Source organism: Podarcis liolepis (assembly GCF_965112155.1).
Source record: "Podarcis liolepis genome assembly, chromosome: 1".
In the NCBI taxonomy this organism is placed as follows: domain Eukaryota; kingdom Metazoa; phylum Chordata; class Lepidosauria; order Squamata; family Lacertidae; genus Podarcis; species Podarcis liolepis.
The window spans coordinates 99654311-99681233 of NC_139554.1; the positions used below are offsets into that span (position 1 = coordinate 99654311).

At 39.8% G+C, this 26923-nt stretch overlaps 1 protein-coding gene across 18 annotated transcripts in view; it reads left to right on the plus strand.

Annotated features, from left to right (window-relative positions):
* The window catches only part of ARHGAP15 (Rho GTPase activating protein 15), a 368006-nt gene that overhangs the window by 15529 nt on the left and 325554 nt on the right, over positions 1-26923 (plus strand). For all 18 annotated transcript variants that reach the window (XM_083494613.1, XM_083494624.1, XM_083494616.1 and 15 more), the window contains one exon: positions 25462-25536. In XM_083494613.1, the coding sequence (XP_083350739.1) occupies positions 25462-25536 (75 nt within the window). The remainder of the gene's footprint in view (positions 1-25461; positions 25537-26923) is intronic.

Genomic DNA, 26923 nt, shown 5'->3' on the forward strand with positions numbered 1-26923 from the left:
TACTGTGTAACCCATCCTGGGACCTTTGGGTGACAAATGGGTAATAATCATCAGTGGTAAATAAAATATTCAATGAGCACTATTTTAATGTTAATCATTTATATATAAACATGCTTTTAAGTATTTATGTGTATAACATTAGCATAACTCTACAGATGAGATTTTTTTAAAATGGGCAAAAGCTGCTACTAAGTCTAGAGTTGGCCTAGAATTGGAACCCATAACTATTAAGCTCAGCACTTTGCTCACCGATCCAGTCTGGTTCATTGGGGATGTGTAATCATAGGGTGATAGCCCGTGGTGCCTGTTGATGAGTCAAACAGACATCTTCTCACACAGTAGGAATTCCCCTTCCTCTCCTATTCCATGCATTTCACCACTCACCCATACAAATCTCTTTAGCAGGGCTGGGACAACCTCTGTAGAAGATTTTGGGGACATTGGGGGAGGGTGGAGGCTGCAACATTAAGTTTTGTAGTGGATTAAAATACTTTCACCAATTAAGGTGCGCCAATTCATGGGAAACCAGATATTTTTTTAAAAAATCATAAGTAAATTTTAATGCACATACTATAAGAACTGCAGGTAGCAGATTTGATATTGCAGGAGACTTTCCTACTACTACTCAACACAGGATGGAAGTTGCTTCTAATATAGTTTTCTGTGATGCATGTACCATCTGAAAATGTAGAAATTACCCCCCCCCCCACAAAAAAGCAATTGATTTGTTCATCAGAATACATATGTGGATTTAATTCACTAAAAACTAATCAATCGAAAGCCATATGATTAATCAGCTAAAAGTTCTTTAATCAGGTGACAGCTCTAGTTTCATTGTATTCATATTCAGCAATCTACTAAGCCTGCTGTATTGGAACTTTTGACTCTGTGCCAATTTTTCTTTGCCAACTCACTGAATTTGTCTAAGCCTTCAGATGTTGCTGCCAATCATACAAAAATATATGCTGCAAAACATAGTTGAAAAAGTACAAGGCCTTTTGTGGCAACCATGAAATATTAAGGTTCGTTTGATGTTGCAGATGTGGAGAACATGTTGTATTTTTAACATTCATGGCTGCATACATGTACATACTGGGACTATTTTTCAGATCGAGATCAAATTGTTTCACCAGTATGCATATAGGACTGGTGCTGTCAGCTGGCAACTTGGAGCAAGAAGATGCTTAGTCCTTCTGTAGCTTTGCCTAGTTTTCAGTGGGAACTTCCATGCTGCTAAGACTAGTCCATAATAGATGAAATGATATTAATGTCTTATCTCAACTACACAAATCTTAAGGCTGAGCATGGACTCTATTAAGCAAGAGCTCTTCCTATGCTTTCTGTTCATATGCAGTCCCTCATTGTGCATGAATATTAACCATTTTCATCTCTTAAATCTCAGAGAGGTGCATTTTGTCTCATTCAGTGCAAATTCAAAGCATGTAACGTCTTTCATTGGAGCTCAGATTAAGAATAAGAGTCTGTTTAGTCATTCCAAAATGTTAATGAATTAGAGTTCTTTTTGATTAGATGAAACAGACTTGGTTGTCTTATTTATCTCTCTAATACACTATCAAAGATTCAGGAAGCCGTTTTCCTTTGTTTCTTGCTATCCTCTTTCTCCTCCCCCTTCCCGGAACCTCGACTACTTGCCAAAGTTACAGCTAGCCAAAGAGACAAATAAAATTGCTAAAATTACTGGTGCTTCTGTTGAGTAGAGCTTTTTGAGCAACGTCAGGAGAGGCGAGACTGTTGTGTGTGTTTACTTCACATCAAGCTTGTAGTCAAGTTTGAGGCTTGCTTTGTGAAGATTGTCCCGAAGTAGATCCTGATATTTAATTAATATGACATTAAATCACATTGAATTGATAAGAGTTGGCATCTCAAAGAAAGGTAATTGCCCGTATTGGTTTTGTACAAAAATAGAGCTGCTTGGAAAATGTGCAGCTAACACAGACTGTCAACTCCATTTATAGATCAATACGTGAAAACCGTTGATCAGGCAGGCATGTGTAACAGTAACACTTTGCATTTATTTCTTGTTTTTCTACTGCATTAAGGCTTACAGGTTTATCAGCTTCCAAAATATTTTGACTTCTGCGTAAATATGTAATCTGTTTAGTTTTAATTAAAAGAGACTGCAGTCCTTTCAAAATTGTTTCTAGCTTCATGATCTCCCCCTGCCCCCTCCCCCAGTTATAGCTGCAGGTAATTTTAGTTTAAAATGGATTATTTCCTTCTTGGAAAAGATCATTAGAACACATTTTTAAAAGAGTATATTTAGTGGAAGGGCTTTTTTTTTTTTTTTGAAGATTTGTTTTGCTTTCTACTTTGTTCTTTCCTGGGAGAAATATAGACACTAACAAAAACATTTTCTCAAGCAATAATGGGCAAGACACCCATAAGATTCTGTTTTCTAATAAAAAAAAAACCTTGCTGCTTCAGATTGCCTCAAAACTAAAATTATTTTACTCCTCGTGCCGTCCCTCCCCTGTCATCCCCCCCCCCCTCAAGAGCTTATTTTCTTAGCCTTTACTGAACACAGAGACATTGCACATGACAGTCAGTGCACTGGATTATATATGGCTCCTCCATCTTGACTTTTACCGTGAGGTGCTATATGACAAAATGGCAGCGTCCAAATGGAAAAAAATCTTGGCTGACAGATTGAAAGAATAAATTGAAGGGCTCTCATGGTTGGTTCAAGACCAGCATTGAAAAGTATCTGTTCCCAGCCAGTACTTATCTCAACAAATTAACATCTGTGACAGTCTGGAGCACAAGCTGAATGCAAATAACCATTTATCAAGTGGTAGCCTACAATGGTGTTCTATAACCAATTGCAAAATCAGTCAGGTTTTACATTTTACCAGGTGGTAGTGAGAATTTTTAGTACTATTCAGCTGACCATTTTGGGGCCAGATCACACTGCAGTTGACTTCACCTGCTCTGGATGCATTTTTGTTGGGGGCCATTGACAAGTGTGAATTGGCCCCATGTATGCCAATAATGGCATACACTGCAGATGATGACAGCAGTCACGAAATTAAAAGACGCCTGCTTCTTGGGAGAAAAGCAGTTACAAATCTAGACAGCATCTTAAAAAGCAGAGACATCACCTTGCCGACAAAGATCCGTATAGTTAAAGCTATGGTTTTCCCAGTAGTGATGTATGGAAGTGAGAGCTGGACCATAAAGAAGGCTGATTGCCGAAGAATCAATGCTTTTGAATTATAGTGCTGGAGGGACTCTTGAGAGTCTCATGGACTGCAAGAAGATCAAACCTATCCATTCTGAAGGAAATCTGCCCCGAGTGCTCACTGAAAGGTCAGATCCTGAAGCTGAGGCTCCAATACTTTGGCCACCTCATGAGAAGAGAAGACTCCCTGGAAAAGACCCTGATGCTGGGGAAGATTGAGGGCACAAGGAGAAGGGGACACAGAGGACAAGATGGTTGGACAGTGTTCTCGAAGCTACCAGCATGCGTTTGACCAAGCTGCGGGAGGCAGTGGAAGACAGGAATGCCTGGCGTGCTCTGGTCCATGGGGTCACGAAGAGTCGGACACGACTAAACAACAAATGCCAATAATGTTTTAGATCAGTGGTGGTGGGCAGGGCCCTTTTCAAACTTAAGGCTAGGTAGCCTCTGATAGCCACATGCCAGTGGTGGGCAGGGCCAGAGGCTAAAGTGTATGGAGCAAACAAATGTAAATTGCACCCTTGTACAGTAGGCTAGTTTCTACACACCCTGTCTAAACACTCCTTTCTATACTATATTCAGGAAGCAAAAGTCAAGTACAAATTCCAGCCGGGCAAAAACACTTGGGGTGCAAAGCAGGACCAGTGAGGGGTGTGGCCTGGAGAGAGTTCTAAGGTTCAGGTAGACAGGCCTAGAAACATAGAATTGTAGAGTTGGAAGGGACTCTGAGGATCATCTAGCCCAGCCCCCTGCAGTGCAGGAATATGCTGCTGTCCCATATGGGGATTGAACCTGCAACCTTAGCATTATCAGCACTACGCCCTAACCAACTGAGCTATCCTGGGGAGGCACATTTGATCCCCTGCACAAATATAGAATGGGGGACACCTGGTTTGTGAAAAGAATATATGGGTCTTATTGGATCACAAGCTTAGCATGAGTCAATGCTTTTATAAGCTGTATTAACAGAAGTATAATGTCCCAATCAAGAGAAGTAATGGTCTTTCTTTCTTCTGCCTTGTTCAGACCACACCGGGAGTACTGTGTTGCGTTCTCGGCAACACAATTTAAGAAGGATGTTGACAAGTTGGAAGGTGTAAAGAGGAGGAGGACCCAGATGATCAAGGTTCTGGAAACCAAGCCTTATGAGAAATGGTTGAAGGAGCTGGATAGGTTTAGCCTGGAAAAGAGGAGACTAAGAGGAGATATGATAGCCATCTTCAGTATCTAAACTGCTATCACATGAGAGATGGGCAGTCTTGTTTTCTCCTGCTCTGGAGGGTAAGACTCACACCAATGGATTCAAGTTACAGGAAAGGAGATTCCGACTAAGCATCAGGAATACCTTTCTGACAGTAAGAGCTGTTCAACAGTGGAACAGACTCCCACAAGAGGTGGTAGACTCTTCCTTGGAGGTTGGATGGCCATCTGCCATATATGATCTAGTTGAGATTTCTGCATTGCAGGGGGTTGGTCTAGATGGCCTCTGGGATCGCTTCCAGTTCTACAATTCTATAAAGCACAGTATTCAGAGTGTGATTTTGACTATTCTCCTATCAAGCGGAACTACTTCAAGCTAATTATTTTGAAAAAAGTCTCACCTGGTGGGATGTTTGAGGGCAACACAGATACAGCTTCATCTGCAAGTCTTACATTTTTGAGGTCAACTTCACACAGTGCTGCACCATAGGTGTTGAGTAGTTTCTTTGTGCTTGAACTCACAGCAAAAGAAACACTGACATAGTACTTCACACATGATCATGTACACTCCCCCCCCCCCCAATGTAAGAAAGCTGACGTAAACTAATCAGTGAGTTTAGGTTTTGTTCAGGAAACCTTGTCTCTAATCCAGATGAAGTTGAGTCCCCCCCCCCCATTTGCTTTCCATGTTACAGCCCCCTGGTGGGAGCTGCTTTTTTAATGTGTTCATTCCTGTTGCATTATGGCTTTAATGCTAAAGGCCACAAACCACAACTGGTGTGACCCCACTGATATAGTAGCAGGTATGTGAATTCGGGGGCACAGGGTGAACCCATAGAAAAGTGACTTCTACAGCATGATTATAACATGTAAACCTTTCACTGTAAAGGATGCCCGAGTCAAAATACAAATCAAAGCAATGGTGCTAATGTAAATCCAGTTTGGATGGATTTACTCCTAACTTTAGCGGGATTGAGGTTATAGATATATGGTGTTCTTTAGGTATTTTCCAGCTGCATAAAAATTGCTTATTCACGAGCAGTACTTGTGAACAAGAGCATTTCAGTAGCCCAGCCATGTGGGCTGTAGGAATGGTGCTGATTCTATAGAAAAAAAAGAACCATATAATCAGACCATGCCCCCATGGTAGGGGGTCATTTAGATATTATCCTGCCTGTACAGGAGGCAGATATGAATAAGTGGCTCCCATACAGCTTGAAGAACATCCAAAGCTGGAATGTGTGCAGAGGAGGGCAACCAAGATAATCAAGGGTCTGGAAACTAAGCCTTATGAGGAGCGCTTGAAGGAGCTGCATATGATTAGCCTGGAAAAGAGGCGACTGAGAGGAGATATGATAGCCACCTTCAAGTATATTAAGGGCTGTCACATGGAGGAGAGAGCATGATTGTTTTCTCCTGCTCTGGAGAGTAGAACTTGAACCAATGGCTTCAGGTTGCAAGAAAGAAGATCCTGACCAAACATTCGGAAAAACTTTCTGACAGAGGTGTTCAGCAGTGGAACAGACTCCCATGAGAAGTGGTGGCCTCTCCTTCCTTGGAGGTTTTTAAACAGAGGTTAGATGGCCTTCTGTCATTGATGCTTTAGCTGAGATCCCTGCGTTGCAGAGGGTTGGACTAGATGATCCTTGGGTCCCTTCCAACTCTATGATTCTAAAGAACATCTACATATAAGTCAATATGGATGACCATTTTACCACAGGTATGACCTTGATATGGTGAAATTGTTCATGCTACGTGGCACAGAATGCTAAGGCAAACAGCAGAATGAGTCTCTAAGACTGCTGAGGTGGTATAAAGGACTGTGTCACCTTAGACTACAGCTGAGGGACACCAATTTTGAATATTCCCACATAAAACAAAATTCTCCCTGCAAACTGAAACTAGCATTATCAGGAAGAAAGGCCCAGCCCATTGCCAGCTGTGCTGGCTTCCTATTTGCAGGGAGTTGTTAATACAGGAAATCATGAAGTGAGGCTACTGCCTATACTGCTGCCATTTTCCATGCATTCTGCTACCACATTCTGCATCATGTGTAAACTTAGGCCTGGTGCCAAGTAAGAGAAGGCAAAAGAGCTCATCTGGACAGCTGGTTGTTTGCATTCTTACTTTGAAGGGCAGTGGGCTGAATTCTGGTTTTGGAGAAGTGGGGTAAGGGTGATGGGGAAGCTAGTATGAAATCATAGCAATCTGAGCATTTGGTTCAGTTTGATAAGAATCACACTTTGTTGTTCTTTCCCTGGCCAGTAAGTTCTTCCTTTCCTGTTTTTCTAGCAGTGATTATCTTAATACTTAAGACACATAGCTTGATTCATATGCAGAGTTAGACACGTCTAAGCTCATTTCTTTAGGGCTAGGCATCTTCTGTGTATTTTGCTACGTTTTTTCTAATACTGAGATTCTCCTATTTTATTGATATGCTATATGTTATTGGTAAAATAACTGTGCTCTGTATCCGTCCCTTTTCCTAGCCTGTTGGAGCAAGTTTCAGGTAACTGGAAGTAAGGATGAGAAAGGCGTCAAATTAAAATTCCCCTCCATTGTAAATTGCCCCCCCCTATAGTTTTATCCATTTAATTTGCTGGAAAACACTCTAATGGTGTTTCATAGAAGAGAAATCTTCAGTACAATTTTTGAAAGCCAGATTTAATTTACTCCAACCCCTTGATAGAAAGGTTAGGCAGTATGATGAAAACTAGATGAAATACTGTGTGAGCTGGGATGGCTGCTCCATCACCACCATCATTTTTATTTTTATTTTATTTTATCAAATAGAATGCATAGATTGGATAAAACGTTTTGAAAATTTCCAGGCTCTCCCCTATGTTCTGACATGTCATGCTGTGAAAATATTTTAGTCTATTTACCAAGTACAAATTAGTCTTGCCAAAGGTCCTGAAAGTTTTCTACTTCTGCTTAGATCCTTGCACTTCAAAGGAGGATGCAACTCTGCACATTAGTGATCACACTATGTTGCCGCAATTTTAAAGTTGAACTTAGCTAAATTCGTTTATAATTCACTGCCGATTGAATGCTGCCACAAATGTACGAGGGGATACTTTTTTTTTTTTTGGTAAAGTTAGTCCTCTGATTACTAATTTGAATCAAAAGCTCTAACCTTGTTAGCATCTGGACTTATTTCCATAATAACAACCCCTTCAGAACCTACAAAGTAATGAATAATTGACAACAAATGAAATGTTTTGATAGTTGTCGGCACAAAGCATGTTTAATGTTTTGTGTTGCTTCCTAGCTAATTATGTAGATGACACATTTGTCAGACCTTGACTGCCATTAGAAACGTGTTTCCAGAGGGGAGAAAAACAGGCTATTCATAGAGTAATTAACTAGAATGCTCAATGACCTGTGAGAGATTCAAATGGCTGCCAGTTCAGACATTGTTTTGTTACAGAAGCAGAGGGGTAATTAAAATTCCAAATTACAGTGCTATGATGAAGCATTTGTTTGTTGACAGTATACTCTTACTCTAGTTTGTTAAAAAAAAATTCTTTCAAAAAATGGCTTCTAATCCATTTTATGGCTTTAGGAGCTCTGTCTTTGAATTTACTGACAACTAATATTATGGTAAATTGCTCTTCCGAGAAGTACTGCAGGCTTTGGCAGTTTCATGGGAGCACAAGGTGGGTGGGATGGAATAGCAGCTCTTTCCCCTAAACTGACATACCATGTGCTGTCGCTGAAACGCCACTAAACTGCAGCCCATCTTGTGAAATGATATGTTCATAATTCCGCACAGAAGAAGATGTCTAGTTGCAGGGAGGAAATGGTTCAGGGAGAGGGATCGTAATCAAACAAATTGAGAAAGGTGTCTTAAAACATTACGGCAAAACCTTAATAGAATTGGCGCAGCGATGAGCATCGTTTAGGCAAACGTTTCGAGAAGCAGATGTAGTTGGAGGAAAAGTGGCTGTGGTTGCGGGGGGGAGAGGATTGAAAAGGGAAAGTATAAAAGAAGACACCCCCCTAAAAAAACCACTGCATCGTTCCCCCATCGTCTCTTATTAACAAATGGCCATGGCTAAGAATTTACATATTGAGAGAATATGTTTTTCTAACAAATGTAATGGGGGGTTTGTTGGAAGAGGCTAAGGTGGTAAAGTTCCCCAACAATGAATTTAATGCAAGCCCAAGTGAAATATTTATTTACTTTGCCAAAAGTGAGAATATGGTTCTGTTAAAAAGATCTGACAGAAGTAACATGGTGTTTGATGCAGGGAAGCTGACAGCGGCATGGAGTGAGCGCTGATTATCCTGAAGACACTGTCAGCTAGGATTGATTTCTACTTTCTCCCTTTATGTAACGGTTCCTGTAATACAGCTGACCCCAAATCACGTTACCTTGTCATCTCTCTGAATGGATCAAGAAGAGATGAGCTGAAAATAGCTAGGCACTGACCTTGAACTTGCCAGAACAGTGAGAAGTGACAGTGGCTTTGTGTATGTGTGTGTGTGTGTGAGAGAGAGAGAGTGGGTTTCATGTACAAAGACAGCCAAGCTGCTTTTCAGTCAAGTTCACTACAGCAGCACAAGGGGGCAGAGCAGCATTAGAGATTACAGGTGAAGCCAATATTCAACTTGCTTCCTTCCCTGCTGCAAAAGTGCTTGCTTGTGCCAGTCAGATATTATTATTTTTTGTTATCGTACCAGTGAAGTCTTCTATAAAAAGCAGATTGACTGAAGTCTTGAGTAAAATTTGGACCTAACTGAAGAGTCCGAGTAGAACCTGACGGTGACTTCCTACACCTTGAATTCCTTGCTCACTTGTGCCGATGAATGAGAAACCAAATCTAGAAAATAAAATGCCAAACAGTATCAGAAATGGCAGGCTACCTCCATGAGCTCCATGGTCCACAGTGCAGCTGAACTACCTTCCTTTTGAAGCCAATAGGAGAGAGAATAAATAGAGTTGCATACATGAAAAGGCTCATATAGTTGGTAGGTTTCTACTTTTCTTATTTATTTATTTTTAAATCTAAGTTTTTGGCATGTTAGTATGCAAATTGCGCTCTTCAGTTCACCCCTCATTTGTCATGCACACGTACCTTAGAAAAGATGCCAACACAGATAGTTATGATAGACATCTATTAACGTGCCTGATGCCTAGAAAAAAATACTCATCTACTGAGTTTTCTCCTTTCCAACTTTTTTCCTTAGCATTTTAATGGAATCTTGGCATCCCTGGTATCTAAAGCCCTCTTTATCGAGGCACCTGGCTTCAATGTTGTTTTCCACAGTGAAACATTGCTGAGAGCTGACATGTGTTAAGGATGTGTCTATTTTGTGTTTCATTTTGTCGTGGTCTCCTTCCCCCCACGCCCCCTTTACTGAGCTTCAAGCAGGAAAACCATGTTTCTCAACTTGGCAAAGAGGCTGTTGATAAAATGAGGGCATGCATGCCCCCTCAATATGTCTTGATTGCTTGGTCATAATCTCTTAAGTCCTTTGATTTCAGGCTTTGACTGCAGCACATGCATTCTGGGCTAGACACCCTTGCTTTGCAACTCCCAGATCTTAAGGGGCTCTTAAACATGCATGTTGGCTTTTAGCATAGCAATCTGGAGGTGGAGCTACTTCAAAATCTTCCTTTGGTATGAAAGCAGTTCTCTAAAGAGTTCTTGTTCCTTATGTACAACCTGGTTGAAAGGTATGGGCTAGAGGAAAAAATTTCCCCTGGAGTTTTGTTCCTGCTTTCATTGTGCTAGGCTTTTAATAAGGGACCCTATTCCCTGATGTGCTAGAAGTGAGTTTATTGCTACCATCTGTTTAATTGCCCTCTCAGTTTTCTTTGGGGAATCATGAAAGTATTTTACCCTGCCTTTGAATCTCTTGGTTCTTTTAAAAGACTGGGTAAAGTACACATCAATTTCCAAAGAGTATATTAAAAACTGATAAACAGCAGCATCTCTGAACAGTAAAACTCAAGGAAAACAATTTTTTAGATGAATGTTTGTTGTTTGTTATCAGCAAACACGGTGCTTGCTGTACAAGTAAATAAACAGGGTTGTGGGCTTTTGAGTTGTTCATTTTGCTTTTAGCTTTTCCTCATCTGAAATTGTTATTTTTTATTATTTCTATCTCATAATTTCTTATTAAGCATAGTTTATACAGCCCTCTTACCAAGGATATCACAGAAATGAAGTTGTATCTTGAAATATACACGTGTTTTAAGGAGAGCTGTGACCACTGGGGTACAAATAACTCTAAATGGAACCCCAAACTCTGTGTGTGGGTCCATTACACATTCCTAGAAACAATAATTGTAATAACTGTGTGTAAACTTTGTATTACACACTGTGAAGTAAAGCAGTACACTTCCAAAACTATCTTATGGTAACCATGATTTGAAGAATAATACAGGTCACCATGGTTCTGAAAGTGCTGGTGTTCTGTAGTAGATAAGTGGCTGGATTTGAACCACCTGAGTTCAAATTTCACCTCAGCTGTGAAGCTGCTTCATTATCTCTTAGGCTACCTTACCTTCATGTATTCATTATGAGAAAAGCAAGGGACAACACCTGTAAAACCTGAGCTTTGTGAAGGTGATGTATTTTACTTTTTAAATAACTCCTGTTGCTTTTCTCAAGGTCTGCATGATTACTAAGACATACTGCAAATTCTTTATAAGCATCTGTTTGAAGTGGAGGAATTGCAATGCTAAATACATATAGAAAATACTGCTCAGAGGAGTGGTGGCTCTGAAGAATACACATTCTGTAACATTTGTATTATTTTGTTAAAATTGGGACAATCAGCTCCCTTCCATGTACATGTCATGCTCAAAATGCTATTAGATTCGAAATATGTAGGTACTGAAACTGAGAAGATTTGATCAAATTTCCCACAGCTAGTTTTGGGCACCTGACCTGCTTAGTTTCCCACAGGGGAAAAAAAAGCTCTGTTTCTTTAAATTCCCAATGAGAAGGGACATGTGTCTCCTTGCATTGAGTTACATTACATCACATCATGTGGCACAAAGTGACCCAACTCAACGTGACAGGAGAAGTAAAGAAAACAGATTCTTTTAACCATGCGTGTATATATGTATAGACCACTTTTAACAAAATGATGGCAATAAAGATATAATGAAGGGAGATGTGTACTTTTTCCACAGAGCCTAATAACATAGACTGCAGAGCTTGTCAATTCTACTTTACACAACTTAAATTACAGCAGGCATTAAGAGTGTTGCTTGCCATAGACAAAGAATAATCAAATGTTGCTTCTGCCTAAAGCAGTCATTTTTTTATTAAAATGTAATAGGTCGCTGTATATACATTTTTAAAAGTAATTATTGATTTGGGTCCCAGTTCAACTGAACATGTATGCAGCATGTATGCCACTGAGCTCACAACTAAGTCCTATGATTCAGAGATGTAATTTGTGAGAACCAGCACTCCCCTTCCTATAGGGTTTATATGTACAGTACAATCCTAAAAGTACAGCTGAAAACTGTAGGGGTATGTGTAGACCTGAGGGGAAGTGCACAGTGCCTGGCCACTTATATGGAGGGCACTGCATCATTCATCCCAACATGAATCTGTATATTAACATTAGAAAAATATCTAAGCCTCAGTTTAGAGGTACAGTCAGCACCTGAATCCATTTCAGTCAGCACTTGAATGCATGAACTGACTCCACTGAAAAATATTGTTTGAAGTGACAGGAAAATTATGCTGGTTTGATTTGTAATTGCTTGTTCACACATGGTAGTTGTTGTCTGATGATGGAGCCATCAAGCGATGAACATAGAATGCTGCAGGAACTTTGTGTATATCAAGTTTTGTCTGTGTAGCTCCTTGCCTGATATTATGGTGGCTGATGGAACTTTGAAACACTATTTTATCTATCAGAAACTTGTGATACTTTAAAAAAAACCAACACCCCCCCCCCGAGCAGCGACTACAAAATATTTGTACCTGATAAATTCTAAACTGCATTAATGCACAAAGTGTGGCTGCCCATGGTTGCAGTTATTGAAGTTGTAACTGAAATGATGTCTTGCTTATTTGATCTTCAACCAGTAGCTCTTATCTGGTAGCTTTTGTTTCACATTAAAGACACTAACGATTGTCTCCACAAAGTGAGCAGCTTAATAGTCAGAAAATGTTAAACCAGGGTGTGGAGGGGGTTGATAATCACCTTTAATAGCTCTTCATTGCAACATCATATACCAGCCATGAACTGCAAGCCAAGTATTAATAGATCTATTTAATAAAACAACTCAAAGTCCAATTTTAAACAGGATTTATTAGCTTGTGCTCCTCTAGGCAAAGCCACAATTATTCAGTTTATACCTGAAAAGGGAGTGAGGAATGTTTTCCCTGCTCTTGCATCAAAACTGTGCTCAGTTTGTGTGTATGAAATGACAGCTTCCACCTTCCTCTTTTGAATCCAGCTTCTAGTTTTTCAGAGGGAGAGGGAAGAGAATCATAAACACACTGTTCATCTGCTATAGAGCTGCTGTGACTGCCTTTAGGCAGGTAACTATGGGCCTGTGTTCCCATCCATGGTGTCTGCATTGGTAATGGCTGACTACCAAGTTTGTTGAATGATAGACACATCTTATCCCCACTGCAACTTTTCCCCCAATTGCAGAACTTTAATTTCTCCTTTAGGAATGAATGACAGCCATTCCGTTTGTAAGGACATATCCTGGGGTACTCAGAGTAAAGCCCAACAGAATTCAATGGGATCTTCTGAAACCTTAGTCAGATGTTCAGGTGCCATGGGACCCAAACTAGGGCTTTTGTGGTTCTGGTTAAGATATCTTTGTTAATATCAAAGTAAAATGCTGCTTCTCAGCTCTAGAGTCCAAATGAAAGAGAACAGTATGTAATTTCAGACACCTTTTAACTGTTGAAAGAGAAATAAAAACACTCAAAAGCAACTTAGTTTTTTAAAGGAAAAGAAAAGAACAATACTTTTGTAATTCTGCATTTCTGATGAAAATCACATATAGGGGTTCTTGAAGAATTCAGTCTTTGTAAATTCCTAAGAATGTACCTCTCATCTACTGGGTAACTGGCCTAATGTGTGGATCAGAACTTAAGTTAGCCACTGGATTTTTGATGTTCACGTGTTCCGGTGCAGTGCTCTGTTAAAAAAATATATATTAAAATGTCTAGACAAACAAGCTTTGATGTACAATGGGGTATACTATGTATGTATGGTATTACCCTTCTATGTATTGCCCTTCTTGGAATTACAAATCTGGCTTTTGCTCAAATTGGAAAAAAAACTTCCTCCTAAGATCCCTAAATTTTATCTTGATGAAATAATGTTTGATCAGTGGATGATCTAAATGAGGAATCTCTTCTTTGAAGTTTGATTGACACAGGTGATTCTGAAGTCAGAAACATGTTTGGTCATATAATGTACTGTAGAACTCAGCTCTGAGAGAAGAGGCACTATGAGAGGCATGGGAATATAAAGTGTTCAAACTTTTAATTTGGTCATTTTTACTGTCTGTGAATACGAATTCCCTTACCTGATTACTGTGTGAAATGTACCATGTACTGGAATCCAGGAAGATAGTCTTTCAGTTGTAATTGTGAGTTTAAACAATGGAAAGACATCTTCCCTAACATCTTTCCTGGGAACGGTTCATACCAGATAAATGTAGCCATCAGCAGACAGCCGTGTTTTATTTGTGATGCATTCTGACTTTGTTTATTAAGTAATCATTTCTGGGTACAAGTGTCAACACAATTTGCTTTTTGAATAATGTGAAGCAGATAACCTCAATTAGCAAGCAATTACGGTAATTTTCATACTAAACGCTCTCCTTAATTGTTTTCGAAACCTGAAACTAAAACTGTAATAAATAATGAATGGTGAGAATACATTGATTTAAGGGGCTCCATGGTGATTTTTCTATAGAGATGTGCTCAACCTACCAAGCAAAATTCCAAAACCAGTATGGGTTCAATGTGGATTTGGCAGGCTGGGATAAAAGGCTTAATCATGGACTTATACTTTGCCTTCTTCCTCATGCCATGTTCTTCTGCTCTTCTGTTCCTTCTAGAATCTATCCAATACACGCTCCTTCCTGAACTTATTTACAGTGGTACCTCGCAAGATGAATGCCTTGCAAGACGAAAAACGCGCAAGACGAAAGAGTTTTCCGTTTTTTGAGTTGTTCCGCAAGACGAATTTCCCTATGGGCTTGCTTCGCAAGACGAAACGTCTTGCGAGTTCTTGCGAGTTTGTTTCCTTTTTCTTTAAGCCGCTAAGCCGTTAATAGCCGCTAAGCCGCTAATAGCCGCTAAGCCATTAATAGCCGTGCTTCGCAAGACGAAAAAACCGCAAGACGAAGAGACTCGCGGAACGGATTAATTTCGTCTTGCGAGGCACCACTGTAATCTGATAGATGTCCTGCTCAGTTATTTCTGTTAAAAGAACCCTAGTTTTCTATTGGCCATTATCTATTGCCTCATCCACTGAAGTACCCACTATTTCCACTTATGTCTACTTATACTTTTAAACTAGGCTGCCAAATCCATATGGGGATCTGAGAGATGAGGGAAAGGGTGGGTTGGCCATATGAAGCTGTAATTTAAATACCGTGGAACATGCTGGTTGTTGTATACCCTATGGCAGTTTGTTCAGTAGCTCTGTTTTGTAAAATCTGCATGCATTGTTGCTCAGATCCAAGACTTGTGAAGCCTGTGAACCCGTTGATTCACTCCTGTCTTTCAGGGGAGCCCATAAGAGCACCAAAAGAAATAGCTGCTCAACGATTTGTTTTTTACTGGATTTTTTTTTATAAACGTGACAGAAACCCAGTCAATAATATGAATTTAATACCTGCAGTGGGTTGAATGTATGTTTAAATTGAAACGGGTCTATTCCTCAGTATTAACAGCATTCACACATGCTCACAAATGGGAGTGGGGGAACAGGATCAAAAAATTAGTGTCACGTGCAAAAATGCCCTCACATCTTATTTTCGGATCATAAGATCACTATTTTTATAGTCAGTTGTTCAGGCTGTTGCAATAAACCTCACAAAGTAGTAGAAATACCAACAGAAGCATCTTCCGAAGTGTGAAGGAAGAAAGTTTGTAGGAAAGGGCAATGCTAATGGTACTGGATATAACAGGGCACTTTAATATTTAATTGTGCGGCTTTGTCTTAAGGTTCTAAACGGTCTGTTAATAAATGCCCCATAGTAAGCAGGGTCATGTGTATTACTTCAAATGGATAAACAACAGCCCAGATTCAACTAACGAGTTCTAGCAGGAACTGGCAGTGCAATGGGGCTTTCTCCCTTCCCCTCCCCATGTGTCCCCCATCAGCTCTGGGGGCTTGGGAGAACTCCCAGAGCAGCATGCAAGGTGAGGAGAGGGCAAGTGTGCCTTCTAGGAAGCAGAAATACTTGTGCTAACGGAACAGTCCTTGTAATGAATTCACCACACCACGTGTGTTCTGTGCCCCTGGTCAGATTATAGGAAGTGCTAGCCTCCTATCTAAGGTGAGGAACCTGCAGGCCTCAAAATGTTGCTGCACAGCAACTCCCATCATCCGTAGCTGGTAGCCGTATATGTGAAAGGCTGCACCTGTTAAAATTCCCAACAAGTGGAAAGAATTGACTGAGGGTATCTGCAGTCCATCACAGGGACAGATAGCAACTATTCTGGAGTAATGTTTGGGGGGAAATTCAGTTAATGATATAGTAAGCACAGGTTCTGAGCATCTAAAAGATTTCACTGATGAGTAAAAACATATATGTTTAAAAAGTGCTTTATGTAATTTTGTGACATATGCCTAAACATAAACAAGGCTCCAAGCAGTGGCAATTAGAAACATTTTGTGGGATCCCCTCCCTGCACCCCAATCCCTTTTTCACCTTGTTAATGTAGATGTCCACTGCAGTCTGTTAGATGTCTAAATAGTTGAAAGTTGCACTCAGATGTTACAGGTGGTGTGTGGTTTATAGTTTTAGCCATTCTACACTGTACACTGCTTCATCCACAGTGTTAACAATAGTACATATTTCATCCGTCGTCTTCTAATTATTGTTAACTTCAGCAAGCACCATTGCAAAATCCATCAAAAATGAGTTTTCACAGCAGTGCTTTATGTGGCCATTGATTTTCTCTCGTGTGGTTTTTCTTCATGTGCCTTGTTCTCGGTGACCCTGAGACTCAGCTTTGTTCTGGACTTGTAGCCCATGGCAGTAAAGTGGGGGAGATGAGGCATGAGCTGAGATGTAGAGCATGCATAAAGGAGGAGACATGTAAAAACTGAAATGACATGGCAGCTGAAACATCTTGTTGCTCATCCGGGTTGCATGTTTGAGGAGAGAATGGGAAGTAAATTGTGATATGCAACTGAATAACAGCCGACAGGGTGGATGGTTTTAAGGTATGTGGATGCTCAGTCACATAGCGCAGGCAGAAGGCCAAAGGACAAGGAGCTGTTGGGTGTCCTTGCAGTCAGATTGTAGCCTTATAGCCTAAAAAGACGAGGAGGCATTGATTTACAAAAACACAAAACACAGAGCTCATCTAAACTCCGGAAAGACAGAGAGCACCAGGCTTTAAAATGAATTCGACATGCTGTTTTATAACAATTTGAAATTCAATAGCTGTCATATGTGACATAATATTTTTGCACCTTAAGTATCTAATTGTTATGTATGCTTGCTACTAATAATAATGGCACACCTGCCTCATGTCATAGGAAGCGTACATCAGTCACTGAAACATGCATGGCTTTGTGATTTTCCCATTAAGCTTGTAGCATTGTTTTTCAGCTCTAACCTAAGGCTTTGTCTGTACCAGCTATTACACTTAAGTTATTCCTAGGACTCACCTGTGTCCCAGGAGACCCTTGATCTGACCTTTATGTGCTAAAAGATGATGTGCAAAATCGCAGGCATAACTTGCAAATAAATCCTCTGGCAACCAGAACTCTAGCCAGCTGCTTTAAAGGGTGGGTTGGAAGCTTTGTTGCTGTGCAGATTCTTTGAAGTGGGCACCTCCTGGTCTAGTTACTTTTATTGAAGTGAAGTGTTTCCCTTTCCTAATCACAAAGTAGACCACATTCTGCTTATGAAATAATTACCGGGAGGAAAGGAACCTGTTTCTTAAGCAGGCTGTAGGCATGCTCAGGCCCGAACACACAAATGCTCAAACTGGGGGGGGGGGGGACAGAGGTACACATGCAAGCTCCACTCCCAACACCCCCAGGGATGTGGGCTCCTCTTTAGATCTTTGTGTGATTAAGCTTAGGCAGGGCTCCCAATCACTCAGCCATTTCTGAAAGCATTCAGCTACATGTGCTGAACCTCCCTTCAGACCACCATGTTAAAGGCCCAGTGGTCTGAGGAGGCTCCCACACACTTAGAGACAGGGATTGTATGTATGCCCTCATCCATGCTTTGAGCACTTGTACGTTCACATGAATGCCTGACCACAAGTTGTATAGCACGAAAAGCTCCAGCCATCTTGCCTACCTGAAACAGCAGGCTGCAAGGCCTATCTATTTGCAGTTTTATTTTTAAGCATCTGTTCTAGCATGTCAGTTCTGGAGTTTTCTTTAGCCAACATCCACAGGATTTATCACTGTAGGAAATGTCTACCTTTGATTCATTCTCAGTGGAGAAAACCCAGAAGAGCCATAATTGGGAGTGCTACCTTGGATATGAAGAGGACTTCACCTGCTGTTCCAATGGCCTTACCCTTGGAAGCGCAACTGGTGCAAACAGTCCTAAATGATTAAGACTACCCGTGAGTTGAAGACTACAATCCAAGGGTGTTTGTCACACAGTTTTGAGGCACTTATTCATTATGGTCCAAGCCACTGAAGGGGCCATGTGCCCTTCTTCACACACAGATAATTGGAACAAAAACAAAACAAATGTGATGCTGTTGATGAGCTCACTGTCTGAACAAGCTGTCTCAGTAGAAACATCAAGGTACTAGGCAATATCATCACATTTGAAATGAATTGACTATCCACCTTGTTTGCTTTCCAGCTTTCCTAATTTATTGGCTGTATTTGTTTTTCTTATCTATCCTGTGACATACAAGGAAATGGAGGAAGAGATAGAGAAATGGCTATTCCCCAGATTGGGGTTTTCTTGTTTGCTATTTGTCAATTTACTTTTGGCCCTTTTTTCATTTATTATATTGTTCTCAGAAGTACTTTAAGAAACTTTAGACCTTAAAATTAAAATAAAAAGATGTATTTCACAAAAGAAAACTTAGCCCTCAGACAGTTCTCTGTGGAATAATAAAACAAACATATGCCCGCATCCAAAGCCCCTTCGTGAAATGAAACCGAATGCTGAGAAGGAATCCCATGACCTTCACAAGCAGGAGAGCCTCTTCAATTTAAAGCAAAGGAAACAAAAATATTGCCCTGCTTTAAAAATGTCACAGTCGTCTTTAATTAATTACTCAACTCTGAATGAGACACTTTTTGCTGTTGTTGTTTATACTTACAAATATTTTGATCCGGACTAAATTTAAAATGTGTGTTTTGTGAATAAACTTCCTTGGCTGCTCTTTCTTTATTGGTGCCATAATTTTGACTTATGGGTATTTTGATCCTGTGTAGAGGCTAGCTGCGGCTGCATGATGATAATATAAATTATAGTCTGATTCTAGTAGCTTTCTCCTCCCCCACCCCCAACAATCACCTTAGTTTCAGGCAGTCATCTTTGTGATAATAGAGGTATTGATAGAAAGAGCTATTGAAAGCATTCCCCTTTCTATAGCTTTATCATTGTATTAGATTTGTTTGTTTGTTTGGAAATGGTATGCCGCCTTTGAGACTTTTACAACAGAAAGATGGTATATAAATATCTTAAATAAGAAATCACAATTTTTTGCTTGGCATGCTAAGAACGCACAGTTTTGATTAACTGCAACACAGCACACAGTGTTAGCATAGAGGAAGGACTTCCTGCAGGAGAAAAAGTGATCACTTACAATATTTTGCAGGCTGCCCATCTAAACCCATCATTGCCTGGCACCTACACACTAAGGGCAAGGTTCCAGCGAACTTGTGAGTGGGCAGCATGCCATCTGAACAGATGGGCATGGAAGTAGGCAGCCAGTAGACCATGTATGTGCATCAACTGTGGGTGTTGAGGGCAAGATTCCCAATGGAGAGTGTCCAAACAGCTGTCTGGCCTGAGCCAACATGCCTACGACCAAGGAAGAGTGCCATCCCTAAATCCTGCTGAGTTGGATTAACCTTCAAAAAATAAAAATTGCTTCTGCAGTAGCATAAGGTGAGCTTTTGGCTTGTTTAAATCTGGGAGAATGAATTAGGCAGGCGAGATAAAAAGAAGCACTAATGAAGCATCCGCTAGAGGGGAATAAATATAGGGCAAGGAGTATTAAAAATACCACTAACACAAGGGCATTTCTCAGTAGATATTAGCCAGCAGTTTGTAGCATTCTTGTTAACTCTTCAGCTCCCGGAATGGTAAAAACTTTCAAAAAGGGCAACATTCCAGCAGAACTGAAACACCCTTCTGGTGGAGCTATCTCATTTTCCAATGTGTCATTTTAAATACACTGGGAACGTTGTTATGCCCTATTCTGCAGCTCTAGTTGTATGCAAGTATGAATGTGTGCATAAGAATGTGAATACTATGGATGTACTTCAATTTATGCCTGCAGTTCTCAGCCCAGCAAATGAGTTGTCCTTAGCTAGATCACTTTATTAGTATCTAATTGTTTGATATAACAGGACACAATGGGAGAGAAAACTGCTGCTGCTTTTGCCAACAGCTTTGGTATTGGACTTGGACCTGGGGAAACCACTCTTCATATTCTGTTCTTGATGGTCTTTGAGCTTGATGGTTCTTTAACTTCCGTTACCTATCTGTAAAATGGGAGTTACTGTGACCTGTTTTTTAAAAGATGAGTTAAACATTTTGAAACATGCTATATTAACGCTTATTAAAATTCAACTAATAAACCTGGCTAAGTGCCATGGAAACTTTATGAGAAAATTTAAAAAAAATCATTGTAAAAATTAGAAAATGAAGCTGAGATTCAAGGCTTGAGCAACAGAAAGTCAAGTACAACTAGGATGTGATTGATTATAAGTTCATGCACTAGTTTATATGTTATGTCTTTCATAGCAAACTCATTTGCAGTATTTACCACTAGGTTTAGTTGTTTCATGCCTATAACTTGTAGCTCAATTTCCCATGTGAAATGGCTGCATAGGAATCATGTCCTACAACCATACGTTCTTAGTAATGGCAGGAAAGCTCAACATAAGAGAGAGTAAGCCACGTCTATAGAGTAAGCAGCTATACTACTGTAATTATGCCATTCTGAAGATTGGTTCAGGCTGATTCTACATATTGCCTATAATGTATGGCCTGGCTCTAAGATGACTGATATAATTTCACATTTGTAACTGAGCAGATTTGGGTTGGGCCTACATTCACAAATGAGAACCTCATGTGTATTGCTTTAAGCCACATACAAGAAGGATGTGACAAAAGAATAGCAGTGTTTCATAAAAGGAATGAATTGAGTCAGGGAACTAAGAATATAGCTTATCATTTTGTTGTAACTAAGATAATAAAAACAAAATATGACCCCTGGCCTATATAGTCTAGTATCCTGTTCCCCAAAGTGGCCTCTCATGTCCCTTCAGGAAATCCACATGAAAACCATAGGCTCTTCCTTTCTGTTGCCCACTTCCACCAGCTATTATTCAGTGATCAATAAGCTTGGGCTCTGAATTTGACCAGTCCCTTAGGCCATCTAAGATATTAGCCACCATCCCATCTTGCAGAAGTGAATTTCAAAAATTATGTGCTGTATCGTCAGACGTATACCCTAATTTTCCTTTAGAAAGTACAGAGCACATAAGCACCACAGCATTAGGTGTTCCCAGATCATTAAATGTGTCCACCATGTCTTGCTCCTTTTTATAAGTTGACCCAATCTTATAGGAGAACCTATTGATTTATATGTATACCCCCAACCTTATGGCTTTAGTTGCAACAGCAACCAAAATACAAAGTAAGCCATTGTCCTGATTCAGCTATTGTGACATGGCACATTAGGAGCAGTTCTTCTTTCATGCAGTCATCCAGAGGGTCACACAATATTCTGAAAAAACTAGTCAGATCTAGACATCTGGCACTTGATTATGCTGAGGTTTGCTAGGACAATTAACATACATAACAGTGCGAGCAGATCAATAAGGCTGTAACATGCATCTACATACAGATGTGCTCCAAGCAATGTAATCCAATTAATCCAGGGTATGAAGTAAGGTGCATAGAAGGTGCAAGTGAGAATGTATACACTAACTAAAATATATTGGACCACTGCTCAAGGTTTTCAATCCCTTGCGGGGTTACTCACAAGCAATGCTTGTTGTTCAGGACTCTTAAATCAGGGCTCTGGTTCATTGCAATATGTGTGAAATAACACATATTGATTTTCTTTTATTTAAGATATTATACTGCTCATTATCCGGATTAAGTTGGGACTGTTTATAATAAATTTCATTGATATCTTGCAGGATTGGGAGGGAAGTACCTCCATAGGCTTTAGCATGAAGGAAGGCTCTCTTACTCTGTTAAAAGGTCTATAAGGTTTTGATTTATAACTGAACTGAGGGTCAAGGCAAGCAAAGCCATTATCATTATTCTTACACACACTAGGGAACTGAACTGTGTACAGAGGGCAGTGTACTTAAAAGGAGACGTAAGGAAGGAGAATGTAACACAGATCTGTGTTGTTGTTTTTTTTAAAAAATCTGACTTTTACAGATTGAAACAAAGGAATGTGATATAGTACTCAGACAGTAAATGTACAGTCCAGCTTCTTTGTTAAACAATGTGTGGCTAAAAGTTCTAGTTCCAAGCAGGAGTGAAAGCAACTTCCTTTTACTTGTTCTACTTAAGGACCCAGTATTATTCCACTGCAATATCACTCTTTTTCACTAGGAGCTACTTCCTTGTTCCAATAACCCTGGTAGCCCTCATTCTTGGAACATGTTGCAGTTGTGTTCTGATTCTTGGTAACCCTAAGTTACATGCATTTGTTCCATTTTGCTTATCACAAAGCTGTTCGCCGTAAAGTTACATTGTCAGCCCTTGGTTTACTTCAGGATAACTGGCATATTTTTGCAGAAATTCTGCCTTTGCAGAAACTGACAATGACTTCATTCCTGGATGCTAGGAGAAATCTAGCAGTATTGTTATACCCTTTAGCTAACTTGGGGGGAGGGGGGAGGGAAGAGGGGAAAGTTGCTGAGGTTGAATTTAACAAAACCAGATTTGCCCATAGACTTGCAAGCGCTTAGTGTGTGGACTTTTTAATGCTTCAGGTGACATTGCTGCTGACTGAAGAACGTTCATCAAATCATAAAACTGCTGATAAGCCAGCTTTCCCGAATAGGAACCTTCTGAAGGTTTCTCAGACTTTCTTAATACTTGAAGCTTAGTGGAAATGATTGAGATTATTAGAATATGTGGTGGAAAATGGGAGAGATCCCAAGGGTTTGACCATGCACTATCCCTTATGCCCGAATCTTAAAATGTCATACCTGCTTGGGAGTGTTAACAGCACAACATTATTGTTAACATGAGTGTGATATCATTTTGGGGTCATTACACTAGCACAGTGACATTGGCAGGCCTCATCCTAAGTACTCACATGCTAGACCAACAATTCTTCAGATTAGATTATTAGTCTGTGGGAAATTGTCATTTTTCTATCTTTCTTTTGTCTAGTATCAACATCTATACATAGCAGTGCCAATACATTGTCTAAAATGGATATACTATATTAGAAAGGTGACACACTGATATATAAGCATAGTACTTTTCCTTCATTGGTATGTGCATAATTTTTTTTTATTCTCATGATAGCTCTTTGAGGGAGGTCACTAATATTCCTTTTTAAGGACTGCCCACAATGTTATAACACTTCTCACTTTTCACTTATCTGTTGAAATCAAGAATACACAACATACGCCTGTGTGTGTGTGAAGAACGTCCAATTTTCCCTCGGCTTAAAATTGCAGCGTTAAAGTGCTTCACTTTAGCTTGATCACTCCCAACGTATTCTCTTTGAATCACTGATGGAGTATCATTTATTGACCCCCAAGGAATGCTGGGAGGTCATTTTCTTTCATTCTGGGTAGAGAAATGATCTCACAACTTTATCTGCTATGTTATATGTAAAAGTATAATTAAGAGTGGGGATCTTTGAGAGAATAAAAATGATATAGACCTGAATAGTTTAGATAGGGATGTTGTAGCATGAATATTAGCACCAGATCTGTATAACATTAAAAAATATGCAGAGGGGAGATAAATGGAACTAATTTATTTTGAATTTACACACATGCCTCAGTTTGTATTAATATTAAAGTTCTATCCAAAATCTAAATGGAAAGTCTGACATCTTAGAAGTTCTCTCAACAGCATCAGCAAATCATTCTTGTTTACCCTACATGCTAATAAAACGGGAGCATGACACTCCTGAAAACAAGATTGCAAAATACAGAAAATGTGGTCTGACATTTTTTTCTCCCCAAAGGAGGGACTGCCACTAACGAAAGTATTTCTTATGAAGGCTCGATTGCTTAAGATGCAGAATATTAAGAGAGAAAAACACTTTAGGACACAGCCATGTCACCAGCTGTTACTCATTTCTAATGAAATTGTTAAGTGATATTCCTCATAAATAGGTCAGCGAAACTTTTGAATCACAGAGACTGTTTTATCTGTTTTCTCTGTGAAACGTTGGTATTAAATTTAGAATGGGTAATTCATTAAGCTCATTAGCTATCACTGGGAGAGTAGAGCACTTTCTAAGATGTAGGTTTCAGGGCTTAAAACGTTAGTGCTTACAAATAAACATGAAAGCAGTGTGTGCTGTAAAATATGGGATCATAATATTTTAAAGTATATTTTGAGGGAGGCCCTCTGGATTAATTATGAACATTTTGTAGAGTCCGACATTTACATATAAACAGCATATATTATGGCTTCTTGTTAACTGTGTTTTACTATGAAAGAAGACAGGGAGCCTAGTTAAAAAACCAGTCAAAATTTACTGATTATTTCTGTTTTGGATAAAAATAACACATTTCTTTATGTGTTTCAGTCCCGCATGGCAAACTGTGGTTCCTTTTAAAACAAAGCACAATTAAAATCTACCAAGAAATAGTTTCTTATTTTGGTTCACTTACATAAAATGATAAGGAGGTAGCATCACCTCCATCCTTCAGGCAGATCAGTGCCTGGATGGGAGGCCAGGACCTGTGCCATGGAAGAGAAGTGAAAGATGTAAATGTATTAATAAATAACTTAGAGCAAAGCACCTCCGATTCTTTCCCTCTTTCCTTAAATTTCATTGACATATTTTAAATACATATGGTAAGCTCTTTTTTTTGGGGGGGGGGGGCGAGAGCATAATCCACAAATAGAAAAGAAGGTGCTAAATTACATGAGAGCTCCCATAGCAGGAATTCATATGTGTAGCACTAGGGAAGGAAAAAGAACCTACCTGCTGCTGCCACAGCTGCCAACATTGCAGGTAGGTAAAATGTAGTGGAGGTGATGAAGTTGGGGGAAAGCTAGGAGATAACAGGGGGCTGGGAATGATGCTTTTCTCTCAGTGGCAATTGGGAGAGCAATTGCATTTAACAAAGCTTGTAATTTGGCTTGGAAATAACCGATTGTCCAACCTTTTCAGAAATGTTTTCAGAGTCCATCTATGACTTGAACTGAGAGGTATTTGACTATCTCAAAACAATACCGACCGACTTTAAAGAGTTATTGAAAGGGTTACTGAGCAGGCACATTAAACACGGAATTATTATTACTAGAGGTAGCGAGGGATAGAATGTTATAAATAAAGAAGGCTGCGTGTCAGTGTTATTAGCATGCAGATTCTTAGCACTTAGCGCAGAGCAAACTGCGTATGTTCTGTTAAGTTACTTTCAATCGACCCTTCCTTGTTCAGCATTGTTTGATTTGATGCTAGCAGGTTCTAACTTGTAAATGAATGCATTTTCAGATATCCCGTCATAGAAGGAATCATTCCCAACACAATTTAACACTTTCTGAGTTCATCAGCCCACTGGAGCAAACGGTAAGCAATTGTATTACAGAATTTACAATTTATTGATGTAGTTCTTTACTTCAGATTTCATTAATCAAAATGTAATGCATGTTTTTTGGAGGGTAAGTACTTAGGGCTGCAGATGCCTCAATATATTAATAGGGTGAAGAGAACTAAAGATTTGGGGGAAGGTTGGTTAAACAGTGAAAATAATAATTTTGGAATCTACAAACCATTGTGGTGAATGATATACAATTTCAATTACCCATTAACTCAAGAAAATTAAAGCTGACATTTCAGCAATACTAATAGATATTTATTACATGATGACATTGCTTATCCAAAAATGGATGTGTTTAGCAAAATGAATAAAATCAAGAGAAAATGCTAGGCATGAAGTTGCTTTCTGAAGAGTTTGCTACTCAGTGAGGAGCAGGGATAAACCTGTAGAAAACCTGTAGAAAAATTAGTCCTGGTGTGTTCCCCGTTTCCACTTGCACTATGGTTCCTAAAGTAGATGAGAAACTCTCAGATAGAGATAAGTCTGGATTTGCTGCCAATGTGCGTCCAACTCTGTTGTTCTGCTTGCACAGCATGTCTGCAGTAGCATGCTGGTCCCAATTAGTTGGCACCACCATGCCAAGTCCCGAGAATGAACCCGCATGCTTGGTTGGCTCCCTAGTGGTGTGGCTGAATAGAGAGAAAGCTTCTTCCCTCTGGTTCATGCCTAGGCAGTCTTTGCCATCACCACCTTCTCCATCCTCCCTCCAGTACAGCACAGCTCAGCAAATATAGTGAAATTTGAAACACCTAAAATTTGAATAGCTAGATGATGAAAGTGACTTTAACTGAGAGAATGATTTTTGGAGGTAGGGAGGGCAAACTGATTCTGTTGATATTCTGCTAAATCTAAGAACTACAGCCTGCTCTGTCAGAGAGAGTACAATCCCATCCAGGGCAGATAATTTCTTGGGCACAGGAACCAGTCACGCACGGAGTCTCTGACTTGCCAGGATTCAAACTCAGTTTATTTTCCTTCAGTCCACCAAATTCTTTTTGCATTTGTTTTACAATTCTACTTGTTAATTCTGACTCTTGTGTTCTTGCAAGTTTTAATTAATAACTATTTTACTTGGAGTTTTTATACAAGTGGGCCTCTCCATTTCAGAAGAAGAAACCCATTTCCACTCCTGCATCCTTTTTATGTAGCTAGAACCTCCCCTTCCTCCTCTCAAGGACGTAAGAGGCATACAACCAAATGTTGCCACAATGATGTGGGAACTGATTCTCTGTGGTACACCTCAGTGACTCTCCAGTAACATCTATATTGAGGAACCATGGGATGAGCGCAAATCCTTCTCATATAAATGTTACCTGATCCCTTGGAGGACAATGTCGCCTTGGAAAGTCACTAGAT